The 26,794-nt window shown below is 48.0% G+C and overlaps 1 protein-coding gene across 9 annotated transcripts in view; it reads left to right on the top strand.

The window, feature by feature from the left end:
- slc2a9l2 (solute carrier family 2 member 9, like 2) overlaps nt 1–26,794 on the top strand; it is a 768,327-nt gene that overhangs the window by 526,889 nt on the left and 214,644 nt on the right. For all 9 annotated transcript variants that reach the window (XM_072495986.1, XM_072495985.1, XM_072495983.1 and 6 more), the window contains one exon: nt 24,374–24,484. In XM_072495986.1, coding sequence (XP_072352087.1) covers nt 24,374–24,484 — 111 coding nt within the window. The remainder of the gene's footprint in view (nt 1–24,373; nt 24,485–26,794) is intronic.

The following is a 26,794-nucleotide window of genomic DNA, read 5'->3' as shown; positions in this document are numbered from 1 at the left end:
GGTGTGGCCCAGCACACAGCACACAATACCTGGTATGGATGCTCCTGTTTCCTTTCCAAAACAGCAGGTTTGAATTCCTTCCAGAAAACAGTTATCTCTTTTAAGTTATCAAGTAATCTGGAAACAGCTTTTAAAATACAGGTAGAGAGACACTTCTTTTCAAACTGTGCCGAACAAAACCAGTTCAAACTCAAAACGAAAGTAAAACTCAGAGCCACAGCCAGCTCCCAACTCAAAAACGAAAGTAAAAACTCAGAGACACAGCCCAGCTCCACCCACACAATGACATCACTGAAGCTATGTTATAAGGCAAAAACATTTCTTAAAGGGACACTCCCATGACAAAGGGGCGATAGTGGAGCAGGAGATATAGGAAGCGATTGGGAGGATGCAATCGGGGAAGGTAGCAGGGCCGGCTGGGTTTCCGGTGGAGTACTATAAGGAATTTAGGGATAAGTTGGCACCGCTGATGGTGGGGATGTTTGAGGAGGCAATAGGGAAGGGAATGTTGCCATAGACATTGGGGCAGGAATCGATCTCCTTGGTGCAAAAGAAGGATAAAGATCCAACAGAGTGTGGGCCGTATAGGCCCATATCACTCTTGAATGTGGTTGCGAAAGTGTTGGCGAAAGTGTTGGCGGGTAGATTGGAGGAGTGCCTCCTGAAGGTGATAGGGGAAGATCAGACAGGGTTTGTGAAAGGGAGGCAAATATTAGGAGGGTTCTGAATGTAGTTATGGCGCCGGCGGAGGGGAGGGAGACAGAGCTCGTGGTGGCGCTGGATGCCAAGACGGCATTTGACTGGGTAGAGTGGGGGTATTTGATGGCGGTGTTAGAGCGGTTTGGGATTGGACCTCGATTTGTGGAGTGGGTACGATTATTATACAGGGGGCCTAGGGCGAGTGTCCGCAAGAATAGTATGAGCTCTGCACTCAGGGACCAGGCAGGGGATGTCCTATGTCCCCCCTGTTGTTTGTGCTTGCGATTGAGCCGTTGGTCATCGTGTTGAGGAGATCGGGGTTGTGGAGGGGGATAGTGGGGGGGGGGCGGATGGTGTATCTGTATACGCAGATGATTTGTCATTGTACGTGTCGGAACCAAGTGCGTTGATGGGAGGTATACTGCAGCTGCTCCGAGTGTTTGGATCTTTTTCAGGACCTTAGCTCAATTTGGACAAAGGCAAATATTTTGTGGTGTCGGGACCGAGGTGGGATTGGGTGGACTGCCATTCCATAGGGCAGCGACCCACTTTAGATACTTGGGGTGCAGGTGGATTGGGGCGTCGGAGGGGGGGCTCCGTAGGTATAATCTTTTTAATACATTTAGTGTACCCAATTCATTTTTTCCAATTAAGGGGCAATTTAGCGTGGCCAATCCACCTACCCTGCACATCTTTGGATTGTGGGGGTGAAACCCACGCAGACACAGGGAGAATGTGCAAACTCCACACGGACAGTGACCCAGAGCCGGGATCGAACCCGGGACCTCGGCGCCGTGACGCTGCAGTGTTAACCCACTGCCCCACAGTGCTGCCAGGTATAATTTTACTAGGTTGGTGGGGAGGCTGAAGACAGACTTGGCAAGGCAGGATGGCCTTCCCCCGTTAAGGGCAGGGGGGGTGCAGTCGATTAAGATGAATGTGTTGCCGCGGTTTTTGTTTATTTTTAAATGCCTGCCGATCTTTTTGCCAAAGGTGTTTTTTAAGGGAGTGGAGCGGATGATTACCTTGTTTATTTGGGGTGGAAGGTAGCCAGGATCAGGAAGGTGCTGTTGCAGCGAGGACTTCAGTCAAGAGGGTTCGGTCTCCCAAATTTACGGTATTATTACTGGGCGGCAAATGCGGAAAAGGTGTGGAACTGGGTCAGAGGGGGGTACTCCCAGTGGGTTAGAATGGAGCAGAGTCTGTGCTGGGGTCTGGGTTGAGGGCATTGGGAACAGTGCCTCTCCCGATGGCCCTGGGAAAGTATTCCGGAAGTCCAGTGGTGGTTGCGGCTTTGAAGATCTGGAGGCAGTTGAGGCAGCATTTTAAGTTGTGGGTGGGGTCAAGGGAAATGCCAATTTGGGGGAAGTGGGATGGGAGTTTTCGGAGATCGGAGAAGATGGGAGTTAGGGTGTTAAAGGATCTGTTTCTGGGGGGCCGATTTGCAAGGCTGAAGGAGCTGTTGGAGAATTCTGGTTTGGGGCAAGGGGAGATGTTCACATATATGCAGGTCCGAGATTTCGCCCGGAAGGAGTTACAGAGCTTTCCGGTGGCGCCAGCCTCCATACTGTTGGAGGGGGTATTGACGACCGGGGGAATGCAGAAGCGGGTGGTGTTGGTGATTTATGGGGTGATTCTGGGGAGGACAGGTATCACTGGAGGGGATTAAGGTGAAGTGGGAGGAAGAGCTGGGCGAGGACATGGAGGAGGGGTTGTGGTGTGAGGTGCTCTGGAGGGTAAATGCTTCAACCTCGTGCGAGAGGCTGGGGCTGATACAGTTGAAGGTTGTGCATAGGGCTCACCTCACCCAGACGAGGGTGAGTCGACTCTGAGGGGGTGGAGGATGTTTGTAAATGCTGTGGGGGGGGGTGCAAATCACGTTGATATGTGTTGGAGGGTTATTGGAGGGATATCTTCAGGGTAATCTCGAGGGCAGAGCACTTCAGGGTAATCTCGAACCAGGGCCCCCAGAAGCCATGGGCGGGATTCTCCGACCCTCCGTGCCGGAATTGCGCCCGACGCGGGGGCGGTGAATAGCCGTTCAAGCCAGAAAACCGGCGCAACGGCCCTTCCGCGGAACTGCCAGTTGCGCGGTCGACGTGGCGCCGATTGGGGGCCGTTGGAACAGGCCCCCGTGGTCGACCGGCCGAACTCCCGCCAGCGTGGTTTACATCTGGTGCCACCCAGTGGGAGCTCGGATCCGCGGCCGCGGTGGCAGTCCTGGTGGGGGGTGGGGGAAATCTGACTCTGGGGGGGGGGGGAGAATCCCGGTCCATATTTGGGGTACTGGATCGTCCGGGGTTTGAAGCGGGTGCGGAGGCAGATGTTTTAGCCTTCGCCTCGCTGATCGCCTGAAGGGCGGATCCTGTTGGGGTGGAGGTGAATTTCTCCACCCTGTGCCTTGGCGGGGGGGACCTGCTGGAGTTCTTAACACTTGAGAAAGTGAAGTTTGAGTTGAGGGGAAGGATGGAAGGGTTCTACAATTCATGGGCTTTGTTTATCATGCACTTTCAAGAATTGGATGACATTGAACATTAGGGGGGTTGGGTAGGGTTGGGGGGGGGGGGGTTTGGAATGTTTAGGTTATTGGTGATTATGCATGGGATGATTGTAGATTATTTGTTCTTTCTTGCTCTGTATTTAAAATGTTAGGGGTTGTTTGGGGATGGGTAGGATAAAGGGATGTTGGCCAGGGGATTATCATTGTATTTGTTATTGTTGATTATTTGTTGGTGGGTGTATATCTGGTGAAAAAGGAGAATAAAAATATTTTTTTTGAAAAGAATTAGACTGACATGGAACTCTCCTTCCAGAAAGCAGTTGAGGTTCAGTCAATTGAAAACCTGAGAGTGAAGGATTTTTGTTCAGAAGGTTATGAAAAGTTACAGGAACAAGACAGATAGGTGGGATTTAGGAAACAGATGAGAGATGATCTAATTAAATGGTGGAACACAATCCTGTTCCTATCTTCAGGCACAGCAGGCGTAACAACCTGCAATTGAGAAAGCTTTTGAATTTTTTATGTGACATTTAACTATGCCATAAAACGACATTAAAAGAAACAGAAAATACACAGCAGGTCTTGGTGAGGGTAATTAAATTTTAATAAATATATGAATAAATTGCAATTAACTGAACAGAAAATGTCTTTGATTTCTTCTGTGTTTGAAAATCTGCTTGCAATATTCAGCCAATTCAATTAGGGGATATGAGCCTCTAAGAGTCATGGCATGCCTAGTTTTGTGGGCCAAGATGTGTTGGGAAAATGGGGTTTGGTAGAGGGACATAAAAGATAGAGGGGACTTGGGCATATATTAGTTACATAGGTGACTACTCACCTACACCCCAAATTGAAAGGATTTCTAAAGCGGGCAATCGGATTGCACCCAGAGAAAGAGCGGAGGAAATTCCAGGTCAGGATATTTTTTTGAAAACAAGACATCCCACTGAGGAGTGGGAGAAAATGTGAACATAGATTTCTTCATCATGCTTGGTGCATTTCTGTTGGGTGATAGTGGGGTATCAATGAAGACAATTGTGGCTATGTTGTTCATGCCCTTTCATTAGGAAAGGTTTTGTGAAAAAAGAACAACCGAGTGATATAAAATTGTATAAAGAGGGTGAATTTGTTTGATTGCAAGAAGGAGCCTTAACAATAGCACACAGCACACTGTATAGTTCTTTTGAGTGAATAATAGACCACCCCTGGTGAAGTTAACAGCTTAAATTCAGCCATACATTTGCATTCATGCAAGGCTCAACATAAAAAAGTGATGTTAAAAAGGGAACCGAGCAAAAGGTTAAGCTTCATGTTAAATTTAACTCCGAACCTACATTGGCAGTGGAATTGGAATATTGGGAAATAGTGAAGCTCTTAACTTTATTTTGTTTTACCATGAGCCTTCTGACATGATCAGCAGCAAAGTGTAATAAAATGAACTTACTTTTGTTTCACAAGATTTGATTTGAAGCGTTGGGGAAAATGAACTGAAAATAAAATGGAGAAAAGGAATAAGCAAAAATGAGATGGTTTTAAATATAGTAGGACATCTCCCAGGGCAATGGCGATGGGCAAAATTGTTTTAAAAATTGGAATTGATGATATCTAAGCAGCAGACACCTGGAGACCTTCAAAGTGTGATTAGAAATCCAATCCACAGTATCTCTGTACACCTCCAGCTACAACGCTACTTTAAATTATCTCTCTCCTCAATGTTTCTACAAAAAAATCTTGAGGCTTGAAATTTGTCAGTTGTCAACATTTGATTGTTCTCCCCTGATGCACAATCAATTATTCTCGAGACAAGGTGTGTCATAACTAATAGGCTTTAATCAGCTAGAACTGTACCCAGCAGCTTCGATACAGAAAGTGAAGGCTGCTGGGATGGCATTGGTTCTTATACCCGGCCTCTCAGGGCGGAGCTATGTACGTTAGCCAATGGTAGACTCCTAGGTCTAGCCAATGGTCATCCACCTCTCAGGTACTGCAATACCTGGTATTACCACATTCACCCCCTGTTAAAAAGAACCCAGCGGGGTGATGGCCAGTGTTACTGTCGCCTTTTGCATGGTAGGACCAGGTTTGGAGGTACCGTGATGTCGAGGGTAACAGAAGAAGTGTTTATGGTGCAGCAATCAGACGATCGGGTGGCCTGGTCGTCCTTCTGGAGCGTCTTGGCTTCGGCGATGATCCTGGTGGGGGCCCCGGCGGTTGTGCCTCCGGGAACGTGGTGTCTTCCTCCCAGGCAGCTTCGTCACCCCTAGGCGGCGCTGTTGGGGTGAAAAGTGGGCAGGGGGAGGGGCGCCTGTAGGGGGCATCAGTGCCTGTTCGGCGCTGGGTAGGGGCAGCGGCAGTACTGACCCTCCGATCAGGTGCTGCGGGGAGGGTGGGGGTGGGGGCAATGGTGCGGGTGAGCATGGGGCTCCGGCGGGCGCCAGGTCCCGAAGGGAGACCGTGTCTTGGCGACCGTCGGGGAACGCTACGTAGGCGTACTGGGGGTTGGCATGCAGCAGGTGGACCCTCTCGACCAACGGGTCCGACTTGTGCGCCCTCACATGTTTCCGCAGCAGGACGGGTCCGGGTGTCGTTAGCCAGGTTGGGAGCGAGGTCCCGGAGGAGGACTCCCTGGGGAAAACAAGGAGACGTTCGTGAGGTGTCTGGTTTGTGGTAGTACAGAGCAGCGACCGGATGGAGTGAAGGGCAACTGGGAGGACTTCTTGCCATCAGGAGACTGGGAGATTCCTGGACCGAAGGGCCAGCAGGACTGTCTTCCAGACCGTTCCGTTCTCCCTTTCTACCTGCCCGTTTCCCCGGGGGTTGTAACTGGTCGTCCTGCTGGAGGCGATGCCTTTGCTGAGCAGGAATTGACGCAGTTCGTCGCTCATAAAGGAGGACCCCCTATCACTGTGGATGTATGCGGGGAAACTGAACAGTGTAAAAATACTCTAGAGGGCCTTGATGACGGTGGTCGTGGTCATGTCCGGGCAGGGGATGGCGAATGGGAACCGGGAGTATTCATCAATCATGTTCAGGAAGTACCTGTTGCGGTTGGTGGAGGGGAGGGGGCCCTTGAAATCCATGCTGAGGCGTTCAAAGGGACGGGAAGCCTTTATCAGATGCGCTCTCTCTGGCCGGTAGAAGTGCGGTTTGCACTCCGCGCAGATTCGGCAGTCCCTGGTGACTGTCCTGACCTCCTCGATGGAGTAGGGTAGGTTGCGGGTCTTAATGAAATGAAAGAAACGAGTGACCCCCGGGTGGCAGAGGTCCTCATGGAGGGCTCGGAGGCGGTCCACTTGCGCGGTGGCACAAGTGCCGCGGGACAGGGCATCAGGAAGCTCGTTCAGCTTCCCGGGATCATAATTGTAGGTGGAGAATTCTATCCTCCACCGCAAGATCTTGTTCTTAATCTTGCCCCGCTGCGCATTATCGAACATGAAGGCCATCGTCGATGGCGCGCATTGTGGCTTTTGCGATGTGCGCTTTGATGCAGCAGAAGGCCTGGCAGGCCTCCGTCAACAGGGGGAAGGTTGTGGACTGGATCAGGGGTCGCGCCTTGTCTGCGTAATTAGGGACCAATTGTGCATAATAGCTAAAGAAACCGAGGCAGCGCTTTAGGGCCTTTGGGCAGTGAGGGAGGGGGAACTCCATGAGGGGGCGCATGCGTCCAGGGTCGGGGCCTATGACTCCATTTCGCACTACGTAGCCTAGGATGGCTAGACGGTCGGTGCTAAACACGCATTTATCCTTATTGTCGGTCAGATTAAGGATATTCGACGTCTGGAGAAATTTTCGGAGGTTGGTGTCGTGGTCCTGCTGGTCATGGCCGCAGATGGTGACGTTATCAAGATCTGGGAACGTTGCGCGTATGCCGTACTGGTCAACCATGCGGTCCATCTCACGTTGGAAGACCGAGACCCCGTTCGTGACACCGAAGGGAACCCTTAAAAAGTGATAGAGCCGCCCATCTGCTTCGAAGGCAGTGTACTGGCGGTCACCATGACGGAGGGACAGCTGGTGGTAGGCAGACTTGAGGTCCACCGTGGAGAAAACCATGTACTGCGCAACCCTGTTTACCAGGTCGGCTATACGGGGAAGAGGGTACGCGTCCAGTTGCGTAAACCTGTTAATGGTCTGGCTATAGTCGATGACCATCCTATGTTTCTCCCCGGTCTTTACCACCACTACTTGAGCCCTCCATGGGCTGTTGCTTGCTTCGATGACCCCTTCCTTCAGCAGCCTTTGGACCTCGGACCTGATGAAGGTCCGGTCCTGGGCACTGTACCGTCTGCTCCTGGTGGCGATGGGTTTGCAATCCGGGGTGAGGTTCGCAAACAGGGAAGGCGGGTCGACCTTAAGGGTCGCGAGGCCGCAGGCAGAAAGGGGGGGTATAGGGCGGCCAAATTTAAAGGTCAGGCGATTGTAGGTAGCACTGGAAATCCAGCCCAAGAACGGTGGCTGCGCAGAGGTGTGGCAGAATGTACAGGTGGAAATTGCGGAATTCCCTGCCTTGGACAGTGAGGTTCGCTAGGCAGAAACCCTTTATCTCCACTGCGTGTGACCCGGAGACCAGGGAGATCCATTGGTTTACGGGATGGGTGACAAGAGAACAGCGTCTTACAAAGCTTTCCGTGCTCCCGGAGTCGATCAGGCACGATGTCACGTGGCCGTTGATGGCGATCGTTGTGGTGGCTTTCGCTAGCGTCCGGGGCCGACTCTGGTCCAGGGTAACGGAGACCAGCTGCAGCAAGGGGGAGTTCTGGTCGGGCAGCGTGGAGTCGGCTGTGCTGGGGCTTGAGGCCCCATCCAAGATGGCGTCAGCCACGGGTCGCACATGGAGTCCGGGGATGCCGAAGATGGTGGCGGCAAGGGGCAAAATGGCGGCGCCCACCCATCCAGCGTGGTGGCCGGGGGGGCAAAATGGCCGTGGGTGTAGGTCGCACGTTGCCTGGGGATAGAAGGGCGGCGATGGGTCTTGGATGGCCGGGACCTGAAAAAAGGGCTGCCGATAGTCGCTGGAGACCGCTACCACGGTCCTGGCACTGGACCACGCTGGCCTGGCAGACCGTGACATAGTGGCCTTTCTTGCCGCACCCTTTGCAGGTGGCGGTGCGGGCCGGGCAGCGCGCGCGGGGATGATTCGCCTGGCCGCAGAAGATGCAGCGTTGGCCGGCGTTGAAAACGGGCCGTCTTGCCGCGCAGGCCTGCGGGGTTAGCGGGAATGTCTGGGGGGCTGCCGCCACGGGGTGCTAGGCAGCCCAGGGGGGCGCCGTGCGTCCGGGAGCAAAAGCTAGTGCGTTGTTGTATGCAACGTCCATGGACCCTGCCAGGGCCCGTGCCTCAGTGAGGCCCAGTGTGTCCATTTCAAGGAGCCTTCTGCGGATGTCGGGGGAAGTCATACCTGCCACAAAAGCATCCCAAATTAAAAGTTCCGTGCGCTCGTTCCCCGTAACTGCTGGGCAGCCACAGTTTCGGCCCAGCACTAGTAGTGCCCGATAGAAGTCTTCCAGTGTTTCTTCAGGGCTCTGCCTTCTAGTTGCCAGCAGGTGATGGGCGTAGAGCTGGTTCAGAGGACGGATGTAATGTCCTTCTAGCAGCTCCATAGCGGCAGCATAGTTCGCCGCCTCTTCGATCAGAGGGTAGATTGCAGGGCTGACCCGCGAGCGTAGAAGGTGCATTTTCTGCCTTTCCGTGGGGGTGTCGGCGGCCGTGTCGAGGTAGCCCTTAAAACACGTCAGCCAATGCTTGAAAATAGCAGCGGAGTTGTCTGCGTGGGGGCTAAGCTGAAGGCACTCCGGCTTGATGCGGAGATCCATCCTTTCAGAAGTAATAGCTGATTAAATTGATGCACAATCAATTACTCTCGAGACAAGGTGAGTCATAACTAATAGGCTTTAATCAGCTAGAACTGTACCCAGCAGCTTTGATACAGAAAGTGAAGGCTGCTGGGATGGCATTGGTTCTTATAACCCGCATCTCAGGGCGGAGCTATGTACGTTAGCCAATGGTAGACTCCTAGGTCTAGCCAATGGTCATCACCTCTCAGGTACTGCAATACCTGGTATTACCACATCCCCAATGGAAAAATTATAGTTGTGAGTCAACTCCATTTTGGTATCCATTAATCATTAATCTCCTACCTTCCAAATCTGTTAATGAAAAATGGTGGACTAATCAGAACGTTAATCTCTGCCATTGATTCCTGTCAAACAATAATTTACATCCATATAACAGCTGTAACATAATGAAAAGTCCAAAGGTGCTTCGTAGGAACACGATCAAACTAAATTGGTTAAACATATGACTACATTGCATCATGCTCCTTGACCACAGCATCGGCAAATACTGAGCCAGTTCGTGGTGTTGCCGCAAATTCCTTTTCTTTGACATTCCTCTTGAGATCTACAAAGTTAAAATACTGCACCTTTGAAGTACTGTGCACGGTTCTGGTCTCCAAATTATTATACGGTATTGGAGCATTGGAGAAGATTCACAAGAATCACACCTGAACCAAGAAGATAAACTTATCAGAAAAAGCTGCCCACACTGGGCTTCTGGTCTGTAGAAAAGACAAACTGATAGAGGGCTTTAAGGTATAGAAAGGATTTGATTGGACAGAGAGAAAAACAGTTTCCACTTGTGGAACCAGACGTTATAAATATGAGATAGTCACAAATAATTCCAATAGGGAAACAAGAGAAACTTCTTTATCCCGCGAGTGGTTAGAACATGAAACTTGCTTCCAAAAGATCAGTATTTGAGGAACATAACAGAGGTATATTTAAGGGCAAACACATGTGGGCGAAGGAAATAGAAGTGTATATTGTTACACTGGGCAGGTGCACGGTCAATTCCAGCCCCACTCAATATGTATATGTGCATAAATCATTAAAGGTGGTGGGACAGGTTGAATGAGCAGTTAATAAAAGCAACTTAAACTTTATTAATAGAGGCATTGAGTGCAATAGCAAGGACGTTGTATGAGGCACTAGTCGGACCTCAGATGGAGTACAACGTACAGTTCTGGTCACCGCGTTTTAGGAATGATGTGAAGGCATTGGAGAGAGAGCAGACGAAATTTACAAGAATGATTCCAAGGATGAGAAAGTTATGAAGATAGATTGGAGAAGTCAGGACTGTTTTCCCTGGAGAAAGGAAGGCTGAGAGGAGATTTGATGGAAGTATTCAAAATCATGCGGGGACTAGACAGGCTAGATAGGTAGAAACAGTTCCAATTGGTGGAAGAATCAAGAACTAAAGGGCGCAGATTTAAGGTGATTGGTGAAAGTAACAAAAGTGGTGCGAGTAAAGACTTTTCCGCACAGGATGGTTAGGGTCTAGAATGCATTACGTGAGAGTGGTGCAGGCAGGTTCAATTGAGGTAGTCAAGAGAATTAGATTATTATTTGAAGAGAAACAATGTGCAGAATTATGGGGAGAAGGCAGGAAGTGGCACAAAGTGAATTGCTCATTTGGGGAGCCAGTTCAGGCACAAAGGCTGAATGGCCTCCTGCATTGCAACAATTCTGTGATTCAGATAGAGTTAGGTGAAGAGAGGTGGGATGAGGCTTTTATGGAGCATAAATTCAAGCATAGACCATTGGGGCTGAATGACCTGTTTCTGTGCTCTCGACCCTGATCTTCACATGAGCTGGCTATGAGGGGTGGTTTGAGGGTGGGTGACCTGTGAGGGGGAGGTGTGATAACAAAGCTTCTGTCAGGTGTTATATATCTTGAGTTGCCGCAAAGAGAAAAGGAATGGAGGTTCAACTATTATGATCCCTGTGCGAGTGCGCAGTCAATTCCAGTCCCACTTGGCCCTGAGTCGCAACACAATTGAAATTAATAAATATTTATTACGAAATCATCCCAGGCGGCACGGTGGTGCAGTGGCTAACACTGCTGCCTCACAGCACTGAGGCCCCGGGTTCGATCCCGACCCCAGGTCACTGTCGTGTGGAGTTTGCACATTCTCCCCGTGTCTGCGTGGGTCTCACTCCCACAACCCAAAGATGTGCAGGGTAGGTGGATTGGCCACGCTAAATTGCCCCTTAATTGAAAACAAAAAGATTTGGTACTCTAAATTTAAAAAAAAAACATCTGAAGCCCTTGGCCCTTAGTTGTCCAATAATTACAGTCACCAAGTTTGTAAATTTAAAAACAATCAACTTTATTAATAACAATAACAAAATATGCAACAAATACAACAGGTTAACTAGTATCCAATTCCCAATCCCACCCCTTTACCTCAACCCATCTCACCCTCTATATACACACACTCAAGACAGACAAACACAGAGGGGAGAAGAGGGGGTAAAAAAATAAGTAAAAGTAAAAAATAAGAGTATTTGTTTCAGATGGTTGTTTCGAGCACACCTTCCTTCGCTTTAAGCTTTCAGTTTGAGATTTCTGCTTTCCACTCTGTAATGGATTTCACTGTATGGATTTCACTGTAGATTCATTCAGATCTCTGCAGTTTCAGAAATTCACCAGCCATCCAGCTTTTCTGGAGAAAACATGAAGGAGAGAGAGCGAGGAGGCAGATCCTTGTGTCTCAGCGACCATGTCTCCAACTGCTTTTCCCCAGGCTCTCTTCATCCCATTCAGGCAGGACCCAATCACCGCCTGTTACCAGGCAAAATAGACCTTTTGGCCAATTCATTTGCCACGAGCCACCCAATCGAACCGAGCCCCACAGATCTTTGGGTGCTGAAAAGTCTGAGTACTACTGTCAGAAAGGTACAAGCATGTTCTATGTTGTAACTTTTCTCATTTCCCCTGCTCGACTTAGATATACGTCCATTAAGCATCCATGGATCAAAATGATAACAGTAAAAATAAAGAAAGGGAAAATAAGGGAATCAACAGAAAGGGCCCTTATACACTTCCCTCTCTAAAGGAATGAAACGTAAGGGCATGGACGTTTCATTATGAGGCTTTCAAGACATAAATCACAAACACTTATCCATCTATCCATCACCGAAAAATAAGTTCCTTTCCCAGTCTCTACATTGGTAACTAACCAGCCCTTAAACCCGTGACAAAGCGTCCCCACTCCATTATCCTTTCCAGGAATGTGTACAATTTTAACATTGAGCTGTTGTAATAATAAACTCCAAGGGAATAATCTTGCAGTTTTAAACCTCTTTATAAATGCAAGCGAATTATGGTCCATATAAACTAAGCTTTGTTTATTGTCATGCCGGATATCTACTTCAAAATGCTAAAGGTCCAGGAGAAATGCTGAGGCTTCCTTTTCAATGGTGAAATAATTTCTTTGACACGGTTTTAGCTTTAAAAAAAAATCCCACAGGCCTCTCTATTCCTGCATTAACATGTTGTAGTAGCACTGCCCCTATCCCCAGGTTACTGGCATCTGTGGCCATTTTAAATGGTCTGGAAAAGTTCGGGGCGGCCAGCATCAGTTCGTTTATTAAGATGGTGTTCAATCTCCCAAACTTTACTTGGTGTTCTGTGAACCACAGCATTTTCACTTGTTTCCACAACATATCTAACATGCACTGTATTTCAGTCTGTAACTGAGCCAGTGTCTGTGATTTTAGTCACGACAGATGTGGTTTTATTGGTTCAGAGTTTCCTGTGTCTATATCATGATTCATTAACAAAGTGCCTCCTGGTGTTTCCCTTCAACTCTGTTGATATTTTCCAACAAATCTGTCTACATTTTTCCAGTATCTTCATTAGATCTTCTTTCTGCTGCGAGGCTTACATCTTTGGTTTTATGACTCCCTCTGATATCTTCAAACAGTGCCTTGTTTTCACTCTCACCATCAAAGTCAAAGCCAATGTGCTTCCCTTTGTCTGACAGGATTCTGACTGTCCAAATTAGAGAGGGCCCCCAACTCAGTTTCTTCTGCATTTTTGTCTCTTTTTGTCACTCATGCACTGCAACCAGACTCTGTGCAGGATTTCATAGAATCATAGAATTTACTGTGCAGAAAGAGACCATTCAGCCCATCAATTCTACACTGGCCCTTGGAAAGATCACCCCACCTAAGCCCACACCTCCACCCTATTCCTGTTCCCCAGTAACCCCACCTAACCTTTTTGGACACTAAGGGCAATTTAGCATGGCCAATCCACCTAACTTGCATATCTTTGGACTGTGGGAGGAAACCGGAGCACCTGGAGGAAACCCACGCACACACGGGGAGAACGTGCGGACTCTGCACAAACAGTGACCCAAGCAGGGAATATAACCTGGGACCCTGGAGCTGTGAAACAACTGGGCTAACCACTGCGCTACTGTGGCGCCCTTCACTTGGTAAAGCTAGTAGTTGGTCAGTATGACGTCACCAAGCTCTTTCATCATCTGTCTGTGCAGTGTATGATATTGGACCTGTCTTTGCTATGATCACAGCAGGTACCCATTCTTCATTGGTTGTGTACCTTCTGGCGAGCACCCACTCTCCTTGAGTGAATACTCGCATTTTAGAGTTTAGTTCCTTCCTCGCAATCTGTGATGGTTGTTGTCATTTGACAATCTCTGAAATATTAGGTGGTATCAAAAGATCAAACTGTGTTGGCAGTTTCCTTTTGAACAGCAGCATTGTTGGTGAACTCTGTATCGTTGCGTGAGCGGTGTTCTGGTAAGACAGAAAGAATATGTTCACTCTTCTTGCCCATGTACCTTGGTCCTTTGATGCCTTGATGGAATGGTTAAGTGACTGTATGAATTCTTTGGCCAATCCATTTGTTGCAGGATGGCACGGAGCTGCCCACGTGCTGTATACCATTTTCCTTCCATGGTCTTCAAACTCCTTAGATGTGAACTGAGTACCATCGTCACTTATGACGAGCTCTGGTGTACCAAATCTTGCGAATATTTTGTCCAGCTTCCCAATAGTTTGTTCTGTCGTCATGGATTACATGATTGCAATTTCCGGCCATTTGGAGTGGGCATGCACAATCACTCAGAGCATATGTGCCTCCACTGGACCAGCGTGGATTATGTGTATTTCCTGCCATGACTTTGTTAGCCATTCCCACGGATGTAACGGTTGCAGGGGTGGAGTGCTTCAGGTTCTTGCTTAACTTATAATGGCAATCTTGACAAAGCATCAACATTTGCATGTTGCTCCGACTTATGATATTGGATATCGTGCGTGTGTGCCAATAATATCAAAGACCATCTCTGTAACCTACTAGATGCTGAATAACGAGTACCGCTATAGTAATAATAATGATAATCATAATCTTTATTATTGCCACAAGTAGGCTTACATTAACACTGCAATGAAGTTACTGTAAAAATCCCCTAGTCGCCACACTACAGCACCTGTTCAGGTACACGGAGGGAGAATTCATAGGACCCAAAGATTGTCATCAAGGGTCGATGATCCATCAAAAGAGTAAAACAAAGTCCATAAAGGTAGTGGTGAAACCTTCTTACCTTGAAAATGATGCCCATAGCCTCTTTTTCTAGCTGAGTCTAATTTGTTTCTGTGCTAGTAAGAGTTTGTGAAGCAAATGCTCTCAGCCGTTCCTCTCCTGAAGGCATTATGTGTGAGACAACTGCACCAACCCCATTGGGTTATGCATCGCAAGCAAGTTGCAACTTCAGCTTGTGAATGTAGTGTACCAACAGCTCTGACTTCTGTAAGGCATCTTTTACCTCGTTGTATGAACTTTAGCATTCTTCTGACCAGTTCCATAACTGTTTGGAACATAACAAACTCTGTAAAAGCTCCAATTGTGTTGCTAAATTTGGCACAAATTTAACATAATAATTGATCAATCCTAGAAACAACCTCAGTTGTGTCACATTTTGAGGACATGGTGCTTCTAAGATTGCTATCACCATTTTTGGCACATTTTGCAAGCCATCCTCATCAATAATGTGACCCAGGTAATTTATGGATGTCTTGGAAAAGTTGCACTTTTCCTTTTTAACTTGGAGATTTTGGTTTTGTAGACGTTTCAGAGTAGCTTCCAAGTTCTTCAAGTGTTCCTGTTCACTTGAACCAGTGATGAGAATGTCACCTAAATAATATTGCACCCCATTCCATTTAGCCCACTGAGAATTTGATCCATGGATCTCCGAAAAAGAGCAGGAGCAGATATTATTCCAAAAGTAGGCCTTCTGTAATTAAACAGACCGTTATAAGACCATAAGACCTAGGAGTGGAAGTAAGGCCATTCGGCCCATCGAGTCCATTCCACCATTCAATCATGGCTGATTTCAACTCCATTTACCCGCTCTCTCTCCATAGCCCTTAATTCCTCGAGAAATCAAGAATTTATCAACTTCTGTCTTAAAGACACTCAACGTCCCGGCCTCCACCACCCTCTGTGGCAATGAATTCCACAGACCCACCACTCTCTGGCTGAAGAAATTTCTCCTCATCTCTGTTCTAAAGTGACTCCCTTTTATTCTAAGGCTGTGCCCCCGGGTCCTAGTCCCCCCTGCTAATGGAAACAACTTCCCTACATCCACCCTATCTAAGCCATTCATTATCTTGTAAGTTTCTATTAGATCTCCCCTCAACCTCCTAAACTCCAATGAATATAATCCCAGGATCCTCAGACGTTCATCGTATGTTAGGCCTACCATTCCTGGGATCATCCGTGTGAATCTCCGCTGGACCCGCTCCAGTGCCAGTATGTCCTTCCTGAGGTGTGGGACCCAAAATTGCTCACAGTATTCTAAATGGGGCCTAACTAATGCTAACTATGCATCACGATAGTGAATAGCAGCTGTGATTTTGTAGCCACATTCATTTGTAAATTCACCTGTGTTATATCAACTTTACTGAATTTCTGCCCTCCAGAAAGTCCAGACAACAAGTATTCAAACAGTGGCAGTGGATAATGATCTGCACACAATACTGGGTTAATAGTTGTTTTAAAATCCCCACATATTCTCACTGAGCTATCAGGTTTCAATACAAGAACTACTGGTGCTGCCCAATCACATGTAGCAACTGGTTCAGTGACTCCTGTTTGGACCAGTCTTTCTAGTTCTTCTTCGACTTTTGGCCTGGTGGTGAATGTACGGTTCTAGCTTTGAGATGTTTAGATGTACTGTTTGGCTTGATTTTTAGTTGCACTTCAAATCCAGTCATTGAACCCAGTGAATCTTCAAACACCTTTTCATACTTCTCCAGAGTTGTTTTCGGCCGTTCTTTGAATCCACTAGCTGATTCACTGCACCCCAGTTGAGTTTAATTTTTGTTAACCATGCTGTACCAAATAAAGCAGGAAAGTTTCCATGGAAAATGTGAAGAGGAAACTCCACTGTTTGTTCATTTACTTCTACTTTTACCATCATGCATCCTTTTAATGGTACAGCCTCTTCTGTGCACGTCCTTAGGGTAACATTTGATGGTTTTAAGGCAGATGCTTCAACTTCTGATTGTAAATTGTCTCAGGTATCAATGATACAGCTACATCCATATCTACTTTCATTTTGACTTGGTTACCATCAAGTTTTGGGAATGCCCAAAAATGTTGTTTATGCCCCACGCCAAAAAGATGCCTAGTTTCAGCTCCTGAACTTGTTTCAGTACATTGTCTCCTGAGTGGTCTTGAACTTCATCTACTAACTAACCGATACCACTAGTCTGCTTAGATGTGTTTTTTTTTTTGCATATCTTTGATGTTGGTGAAGTTTGCTGAGCCCAACGTGCTTTGGCAATGTGGCCCTTATTGCCACAGTTCTTTGCTCCACCCTGGTATTCCCCCGTTGAGTGTCCAACCTGTGTACATTGATGACATGGCTATACATGCAGCCTTGTTTCTGACTGCCTCCATTGTATGGATCATTGCTCCAGTCCCTATCTGTGAAGCCTATTTCATCGCTAGCTCCATTGAGGTGGCAACTTTCATAGTAGATTTGAGACTTAAATCGTTTACAGTGAGCCACTTCCTCTGAATAGCTCCACTGCAGAGTCCACATATGAGCCTATCACAAAGGATGTCTAGTATTGCTCCGAACTCGCAGTATTTTGCTAATGTTCTTAAAATTGCTGCAAATTGTCAAATGCTTTCACCTTCTCCCTGACTACGGTGGTGAAACCGAAACCTTTCTGCAATTAACAATGATCTGGGTGAGAAATGCTCTTTTGAAATCTTCAATAGTTCATTCTCCTGGTTTTCCTGGATGAACTAAATTTTGCAGCAGCGTAAAAGTTTTACGCCCTACCGACCTGAGAAAAGTTGCAACCTTTAGGTCTGCCGATGTTTGATTCGCTATGAGATACAATAGAAATCCCTTCTCATATGAGTTCCAAGTCTCACAGACTTCTTCAAATGCATCCATGGCGCCCATTTTTCCCGCCATTCCGGATACCGGCTCCTCAAGTCTAAACTTCAGCCAAATTCCACCCTTCCAATTCTTTTGGATGTATGGAACAAGCTAGCCTCTTAACCACAATGCAACTTGGAAATTGTTCTTTTTGCCTGACTGTGGTTTGACGTTTCCCCAGTAATGGCCTGTACAGAGTTGGAAGACTTCTGAATCCCCGTTCCACAGCCCATTCCACTTTGCCATGTGTGTGGTCCCTGCAGCCCAGATTCTACCCACTTAATGGTAAGAAAATTTTTGAACTGTAGTTATTCTTACTCATGGTAGTATTCCAGTTTGTTTTTAAACCTGCAGCATCTGGGGCTTTGCTTCTCCCTATGTGTGAGTCCAGTCTTGAGAACCGCTCTCCGCTCTCAACGCTGTCCCCAATTTTCTTGTCAACAATTTTGTTCTTCAGTAATCTTGTATTTTGTCTCAATGCTCATCACCAGTTTTCTCTTTTGTTCTTTCTCTGAGTTGCCACAAAGAGAAGAGGTATGGAAGTGCCACACAGTTGGATTTGTTACAAACAGGATGAGAGGCTTATTAGGAGATGTTGCTCGTACAAGCTAAAATGGAGAAATGGGGCGTCATTCTCCGACCCCCCAGCGGGTCGGAGAATGGCCGTTGGCCGCCGTGAATCCCGCTCCCGCCGGTTGCCGAAGTCTCCGGTACCGGAGATTGGGCGGGGGCGGGAATCGGGCCGTGCCGGTTGGCGGGACCCCCCACTCAATTCTCCGGCCCGGATGGGCCGAAGTCCCGCCGAGAAATTGCCTGTCCCGCCGGCGTAAATTAAAGTAGGTATTTACAGGCGGCGCGGGCGGGCTCCGGGGTCCTGGGGGTGGCGCGGGGCGATCTCGCCCCGGGGGGTGCCCCCACGGTGGCCTGGCCCGCGATCGGGGCCCACCGATCCGCGGGCGGGCCTGTGCCGTGGAGGCACTCTTTCCCTTCCGCCTCCGCCACGGTCTCCACCATGGCGGAGGCGGAAGAGACTCTCCCCACTGCGCATGCGCGGGAAACTGTCAGCGGCCGCTGACACTCCTGCACATGCGCGGGAAACTGTCAGCGGCCGCTGACACTCCTGCGCATGCGCGGGAAACTGTCAGCGGCCACTGACACTCCCGCGCATGCGCCGCCCGGGGATGTCATTTCCGCGCCAACTGGCGGGGCAACAAACGCCGTTTCCGCCAGCTGGCGGGGCGGAAATCCCTCCGCCGTCGGCCTAGCCCCTCAATGTTGGGGCTCGGCCCCCAAATATGCGGAGCATTCCGCACCTTTGGGGCGGCGCGGTGCCCGTCTGATTGGCGCCGTTTTGGGCGCCAGTCGGCGGACATCATGCCGTTGGGGGAGAATTTTGCCCCTGAAGTCTGCGCAAACACTCTCTGCTGGTGTCTCTATGGATCATGTGACGTACCACCAGCAGGGTTTTCTAATACATAACATTAGGGATTCTAGAAGTTTGGGTTTCCCCACATGCTGTGGAGGTTTGATTCCACAACTTATGTACTTTTGCTTTGGCAGGTTTGCTGCCCAGTAACCAGACTGATTGACAGCTTAGCTTCCAGGAGGAGATGGAGCATGAGAGGATGTGGGGGGGGAGTTGCCATCTCTGATCTGGTTGGGATGTGACCCCAGTATAGCTGCACAATGCCTTAGCCCTAGGAGGAGGGGTAGGATCCTAGAGGAAGGGGGGATTCCAATTCCCGACTCATTGGAGGCGGTTTGATTTGGGGGTTGAGGGTGGTGGGGGGGGGGTGCATGGGGGCAGCTGGGTCAAACGTGTACCTTCTCCAAAAGCTGCTCACGTCTTCTTGTATCTGCCTGCTTTCCCGGGATCTGGGAAATCCAGCCGGCCAGTCTCAGCAAGATAAATCAGAGGCTGCCAGTCTCAGTCACATATATAAATGAGCAACCTGGCTCCTGAAAGTGGTTGACTGCATGTTCCCTTGTTACTGAAGTGGGCAGGTTGGAGGTGGGCTGGTTTTGAAATTTAAACAGGGTTATTTTGGTGAAAGGGTGAAAAACGGATGCTATATGGGTGCTGTGCTATTAAGACCTGTTTGTTTGAAAGTCTGGTTTTAGCTTGCAGTTGCAAATTACCATAATTTGCATTCCCCTGGAGGTGTTAAATCTGTGGCTTTAGTCTGTAAGCCCTGACGAGAAGCAATTTTCATGGTGCTGTATGTGTGGCTCCTCGCACCAATGTCCGCTTAAGGAGCTGAATTTTGTATGCCCTCAATGGCTATGTTTCCTGCCGGAAGTGGGGGGGGGGGTTGCATATAAAATGTGGGGGTGGCACTTAAAACAGTGTGTGCCCGTCCCACCACCCTCCTGTTCACCTCCGATCCCACCCCAACACGACATATTTAAATGAACAATTAAGGGCAAATTTAGGCTTGTTATCAAACCAATTGACCCTAATAATAACCTACCCATAAAATGTTTGACGTGGGCAGCAGGGTGGGAGTGCGAAGCCCGATTTATTTTAGGTCAAGTGCTTAAAGGGTGTAAAGGAAGTCGTGTAGGTGGGGGGGGTCATTCTTCGGGGTCTGCCGAATATGTGATGGCGTCCTTCGGGTCAAACCCTCCCCCCATTTCCTTCCGACTCACTCCCTCCCTTAAACCCACTTCCTCACCTCCTGCCCCTCCCCTTAACGTAACCAAATCTTCACACCCCAAGACCCTGGACTGACCTGCTCAAGGGATCCATCTTCTTCTTCTTCTTCCACAGTCCTAGCAGTGGCCACTGATGCCTTCCTGATGTGATTGGCCAGTAGCTCCAAAGAGCAGGACTTCCTCCCCAATAAGGACATTATTCCCACTCGGCCCTCGCTAGTCCACCCCTCAGCACGTTATGGCTATGGGACAGGTCAATGTGAGCTATGTCGGTTCCACGCTGATGCACCATCAATTGGACATGAGGCAAAGATGCGATCCAAACAAAAGCTTTAATACACAAGATGTGTGCCCGACAGCAGACGTACAGAAGAATGGCCGACTGCCGGGGAACACGGGTTCTTATATCCTGAGAGGCACATGACTTACCTGGGCCAATGGGCAGCGAGTCCTCTGCACCAATGGCAGCTCACCTCTGAAGGTACCGTAATACCCCCAGTCATACTACCACACACGCTGAGGGGGTTTCTGGACGAGTGCGCCATCCAACCTCTCATTCAGCCCAAGGAATGAAGTGCTCTGGCAGACAGACAACATCAAGTTTCAGGATGATACAAGAACTGAGGCAGAGGGCATGCACATGGCATACACATGGTACTGGAGGTCCTGGTGATGAATGTTACTGTACATGTAGCCATGATGTGGAGATGCTGCCGTTGGACTGGGGTGAGCACAGTAAGAAGTCTTACAACACCAGGTTAAAGCCCAACAGGTTTGATTCAAACACTAGCTTTCGGAGCACTGCTCCTTCCTCAGGTGAGGAAGCTAGTGTTTAAAACAAACCTGTTGGACTTTAACCTGGTGTTGTAAGACTTCTTACTATACATGTAGGTATGGAAGAATATCAAAAAGAGATGATAATATGATACTTTGTTGTTGAAAGAATACGTTTCAAATGTAAAGAGATTAATTTGATATGTTTTCTGGGAAAGTATGGATGGACAATTGAGCCTTGACAGCAGCAAGTTAGTTTATTACGTCACCGTAATTGAAGCTATCCTGTTCTTGCCTGACATCCCCACAAGAACACACTGCAAGGATCACTGCATTTCAGTGAGGAACAAAAATCTCAGTTAACCTTTTCCATTCTCATCTTGGGTGTTTAAAACCAATTGAAGGTCTTTAGCTTCTGTTCCAGTTGAGACAAAGGGATAGGTGAGGCGGGCAGTTGAGGCTGAAAATGGCTGGAGAACCTGGCAAGGCCAGGAGGCAAACAAATCTTAACGGCAGAATTTCATGAACACCTTGTGGCTCCATCTTTTGCCTGGTAGATGCAAAACTGAACAGCCTGGCTGCTGGGTGGGAAGGAACTTGTGGTGGGAGGCTCTCCGTCAGAGGACAGACCATGGAAATTGGGATTGCGGGGGGGTGCATTTCATGGCTGGGGTGAAGGGAAGATCAGCAAATGGCGGGAGAGGCCCGTGATCAGTAGGACTGGGAGGCTGTGATACAGGCTGGCAAAAGCCAAGGGCCTCCATGCGGAGCCTGAGGCTATGCATTGCTGGACCCCCCCCGTGACGAGGAGAATTGAACCCGTCACTTACTTTCTAAGGTAGGCAGTTTCTTCCTTCCTTTCACTGCCAGAGTTTCCTGACACCTCACAAATGCGCACAGCAGCAGAGAATTTCAAATGAAGCTCCAAGTTGCTCTGTGGGATTCTGATTTAAATATAGTAATTAAATGCCTTGGCTCACCACAGCCGACACCTGATATCTACTGCTGTAAAAATAGCAGCAGGTGTCATGATATCCAGATCAGCATATCATGGTGCAATCACACACACACTGATGGGCAGGCATTTGGACCAACCAGCACACACACAATATCGCAGCCAATCACGAGTAAGAGCACACGCACTATAAAAGGGGGAACACGAGAGTTCCCGCTCATTCTGGTAGGAGACAGCTCGGGACACAGAGCTTGCAGCGTGACACTCAGACATAGACCATGTGCTGAGTGCCTCACCAACATTAGTGATAGGGCTCGGTCCATAGGTTAGCTGGTAGCGAACGTACCCAAGTCTATAGTTAGTTGCATCTGTTAGTTAACATAATAAAATTAAGTTGTGCCATCTACAGCCGTGTTGGCTCATTTGTGTATCAGGACACCCAACACGACAGCAGGCAGGTGTTTTTGGGTTGCGGACATCATTGGCTAGGCCAGCATTTGTTGTCCATTGCTAATTGTCCTTGTGAAGATGGTGATGAGCTGCAATCCATGTAAGGTAAACCCACAGGGCTGTTAGGAAGGGAGTTCCAGGATTTTGACCCAGTGACGGTGAAGCAACGGCGATATATTTCCAAATCAGGATACTGCCTGGCTCAGGAGGAAAGTTGCAGGTGGTGTTCCCATGCATCGACTGTCCTCATTCTTCTAGGTGGTAGAGACTTTGGGTATGGAAGGCTGTCGAAGAAGGCTTGGTGAGTTCCTGCAGTGCATTTTGTAGGTGATACACACTGTTGCCGCTGTGCACTAGTGGCAGAAGAGTAAATGTTTCTATTGGATGAGGTGCCAATCAAGTTGGCTGCTTTGTTTTGGATGGCATCAAGCTTCTTGACTGTGATTGGAGCTGCACTCATTCAGGCAAGTGGAGAGTGCTCCATCACACTCCTGGCTTGTGCTTGGTGGACAGGCCTTGAGGGATAAGGGGCTGAATTATGAACTACTCTCTGCAGAATTCCTAGCCTCTGACCTCTTCTTGTAACCACAGTATTTATATGGCTTGTCCAGTTACATTTATGGTAACCCCCAGGATATTGATGATGGAGATTCAGCCATAAAATATCAAGAAGAGATGGTTAGCTTTTCTGTCGTTGGAGATGATTATTACCTGTCACTATTGTGGTGTGAATGTTATTTTCCACTTATCAGCCCATGCTTGAATGTTGTCCAGGTCTTGCTGAATATGAGCATTAGAAGCTTCAGTATTTGAGGAGCTGTGCAAGGTACTGAACATTGTGCAGTCATCAGCAAACATCCTTACTTCTGACCTTATGATGGAGGGATGGTCATTGCTGATGCAGCTCAACATGGTTTGACCTAGGACACTATTGTAGCCACCTAAAAGGGCTGATTCCCTATTAATTTGGCCCAAACCCGATATAAAATGGCTAACCGAAAAGGCTGATGGGAAAAGCAGCCAACAGGACACAAACGGACAGCTGCAGACAGAATAGCGTATTCGGCTCTGGGGAAGTCGGCCCAGATCGATACCTACAACTATTAGCAGCACATCAACACAGACATCTGCAGTTTAATCAGCTATCCCCGGGAACAATTGCAACATATTAGCAATTGAATGCCGGGCCAGACCTCTCACCGCCTGCAGTGGCCGAAACAAAGACAGGTGAACGACCACCCCCCAATCGAGGAATCGCCCCATTATTGGAGCATATCGAACCCAGTGATTGGGAACAAGTCCAATCACTTGGGACTCAGGGTCAAGGGCCGCCCCGAGAGGCGGGAAGCCCCTGGGCCCTATAAATTGAGGGGCCAAGTTCAGATCTCGCTCTCTCTCCCTTCTTCTCCTGCTCGCAACCTTCGCAAGAACCTGCTACAAAGAAACCGTAAGTCTGACTCCAGCGATCGCAACCCGATAGACACTCCTAACCATCGACCTTTATCAGCCTTTGAATCCCACGGGCTCAGGACCAATTCGGAAAAACCATTCGTTTCCCTGACCTGGTGGGCCATTCCTAAAGTTAAGTATTGGCCAGTAGTGGTAGGTAGTGATATAGAAAGTAGGATTATTGTGTAAGCATCTATTGCTGTACAAAATAAATGACTGTTGATTTCAATCTTACTAAGCGGTGTGCTGACTTATTAATCATAACTCGAGCTTGAACCACGTGGCGGTATCAGAAAGATACCTGGCGACTCGTGAGCAAAGGTGACATTATCAGAGCTAATAAACTAAGGCTAAAAAGAGCAACACTATCCTGCGTACGCAATGGGTTCAGGTCATGCGCATTTCATATTTTAATATGAAGGGGCTATTATCGAAGGCAAAATAACTCCGAACAGACCAACTAACCTGATATCTTCCAGTCTGTACCGTTCATGTTTTACAAGACAATGCCTTTTAGCCAACCACCAGTGGAGGTGCTACAAAGTGTGCGCTTTGTTATTCTCTTCAGAATCTACAGATTGGGTTTCTACGTTTTCTATGGTTTAATTCATTCTTTTATCCTTTGTAGATTTGGTTCTATACAAACAGCATCTTCACGGAGGCTGGCATTAACAAAGATCACATCCCATACATCACTCTGAGCACCGGAGCCACTGAGATCATAGCTGCAATTATTTCTGTGAGTAGAATTTGCACCATTAAAACTCTGGCCTAAATGGTCACGCTCAAATATTTATTTTTGTAAAATATTTCCGTCCTGGGAATTGTTGCCTGCGGATCAGAGAATTTGACGGATAAACTAAAGGTATGTTGACCTCGAGCGGGAATTTCTGGTCCTGGGGCGAGTGGGAGCAGAAAGTCCCTCCCGTGAGGGTAGTTTTACAAATTTATCCCACTGGTGAAATGCTGCTGGCATTGGACTTCAATTCATTTATTAAAAACCATACAAACATCGAAGAAAAGGAACCGCAATTAATATATATATATATATTTCATTCAGCTGCTGCCACAGCTGAAATCCCATCACTTTTCCTTTATCTGACATGTCACAATCAAGGTCTATTTATTGTTCATTACTTTTCTGGACCGGTTTTAGTCAAACCTTAATTAATCAATTCAGCCGCAATGCAGTCACCTCCTGAGTCTCACAACTACAATCTGTGGCTGTATTCTGCTAGGAACTGCTTTATTCTGGACAGTGCAACTAAGAATATAAACCATTGTACAGCTGAACAATGATTCTCACAAGTTTAAAACTAAGAATATGCTAGCAATAACTGGACTTATTCCCTTTCATGCCCGGGGTCTTTGATGCAATGACCTAAAAAAAACAAAGTACTATGAAGTGCCATTTCAAGTGGTGGCCAAGCAGTTTCCCTTTCCTTTGCTAATTAAGAAAAACAGTCGGTGAAATAGAACACGTTTCTTGAACTCTGGGACATTCTATCCCACATAGAGAATGGAATGGTGGCACAATATGGCCACCTGCCTCACAATGCTCGGGACCCGGGTTCAATTCTGGCCTCGGTTGACTGTGTGGAGTTTGCACATTCTCCCCATCTCGGCATGGGTTTCCTCTGGGTGCTATTCGGTTTCGTCCCACTGACGACCGCCACCCCCCCCCCGGGCGATTCTCCAACCTGGCCCGGGGCAGACAATTCATAATGGTGCTGCAAGCAAAGAAACATGTTGAGCTTTATTGGTTCCCTGACTGGGATTTTTCAGGCCCCCCTGCAGCAGGCTCCCCCATGGCGGATGTGGCAAGCCATTGAAATCTCCATTTATTTCACCGGGACCGGATGATCCTGCTCAAGGGAGGGGCCAGTAAATCTCACCCTTTGTGAATTTTCTTTTTCTGAATTGTGCCTTGTTGGGTATTTTTGCCTTCCCCCACATTAACCTCAAGTCACATGTTGGCCGGTCAACCACATTCTGAGAGCTTTAACCACAACCACAAAAATACAGTTCCATAGAATCCCCACAGTGCAAAAGGAGGCCATTCAGCCCATCGAGTCTGCACCGGCCCTCCGAAAGAACACCCTACCTCGGCCCACTCCCCTGCCCTATCCCCGTAACACCACCTACCCTGCACATCTTTGGACAGTGGCGGCTGGAGCTGCGTGAGTCGCTCCAGTGCCGTGCTGGCCCCCTGTGAGGAGCAGGATTGCTGATCCTGGGGGCCTGTCGACGCCGTCAACATTTAGCCTTAGGATCCGAGAATCCCGGCCCACAATTATTATGACAGAAACAGCATTGAGGTTAGGATAATTAAACAATAACGTTACTTATGACAATAGCATACTGTGTAATATGTGATGTGGATTGCATTAACTTGTTTTCTAGCATTGTAATAAAATGACAATTCTCTTTTCATTTCACAAGTCTCCAACATGCAAAAGGTGACGTAAACCTGTAAAAGTCGATATTACAGAATCTCAGAGCACATTCAGAATACCTGCAAATTCATTGACAACAACTCTGAATTGTCCATTTAATAACTTTGAAAGTGCCCCTTGCTGCCAGAGTGAAATTTGCCTTTAACTTGAACAATTATTATTTTTGGAGACCATGGGGCTGGATTCTCCAGTTCTCCAACTGCACATTTCTCGGAGATGGCTGTTTGCTGGGGGCAGGATTCTCTCTTCCCGTCACTTGACAATGGGATTCCCCATTGAAGCCATCCCATGCCTTTGGGAAACCTTCGGGCAGGGGTACACTGCCAGCGGAGAAAGTCGGCCCATGTTGAGATTCTTATAATCAACCTCCATAAAGCTAGGCATGATCATAGGTCTTGCCAATTAAGCTGGAAATCAGAGACTCAAAGAATATTTACCTCTTACATCAGCCAGTTATATAGAAGGTAGGGAAGGGAGAGGGGAATGGGGCACGAGAGGCTAAATTTGTTGAGCAGGGAGGGTTCATAACTTCAGAATCTCATCTCGAGACCGACTGGAGGTCATAACTCAGAGGTTGGAAAGCTCTGCTTTAG

This window comes from Scyliorhinus torazame, chromosome 3 (genome assembly GCF_047496885.1).
Source record: "Scyliorhinus torazame isolate Kashiwa2021f chromosome 3, sScyTor2.1, whole genome shotgun sequence".
Taxonomy (NCBI): Eukaryota; Metazoa; Chordata; class Chondrichthyes; order Carcharhiniformes; family Scyliorhinidae; genus Scyliorhinus; species Scyliorhinus torazame.
Note: the sequence above shows the minus strand (reverse complement) of the source record. Positions and strands in the feature narration are given on the sequence as shown.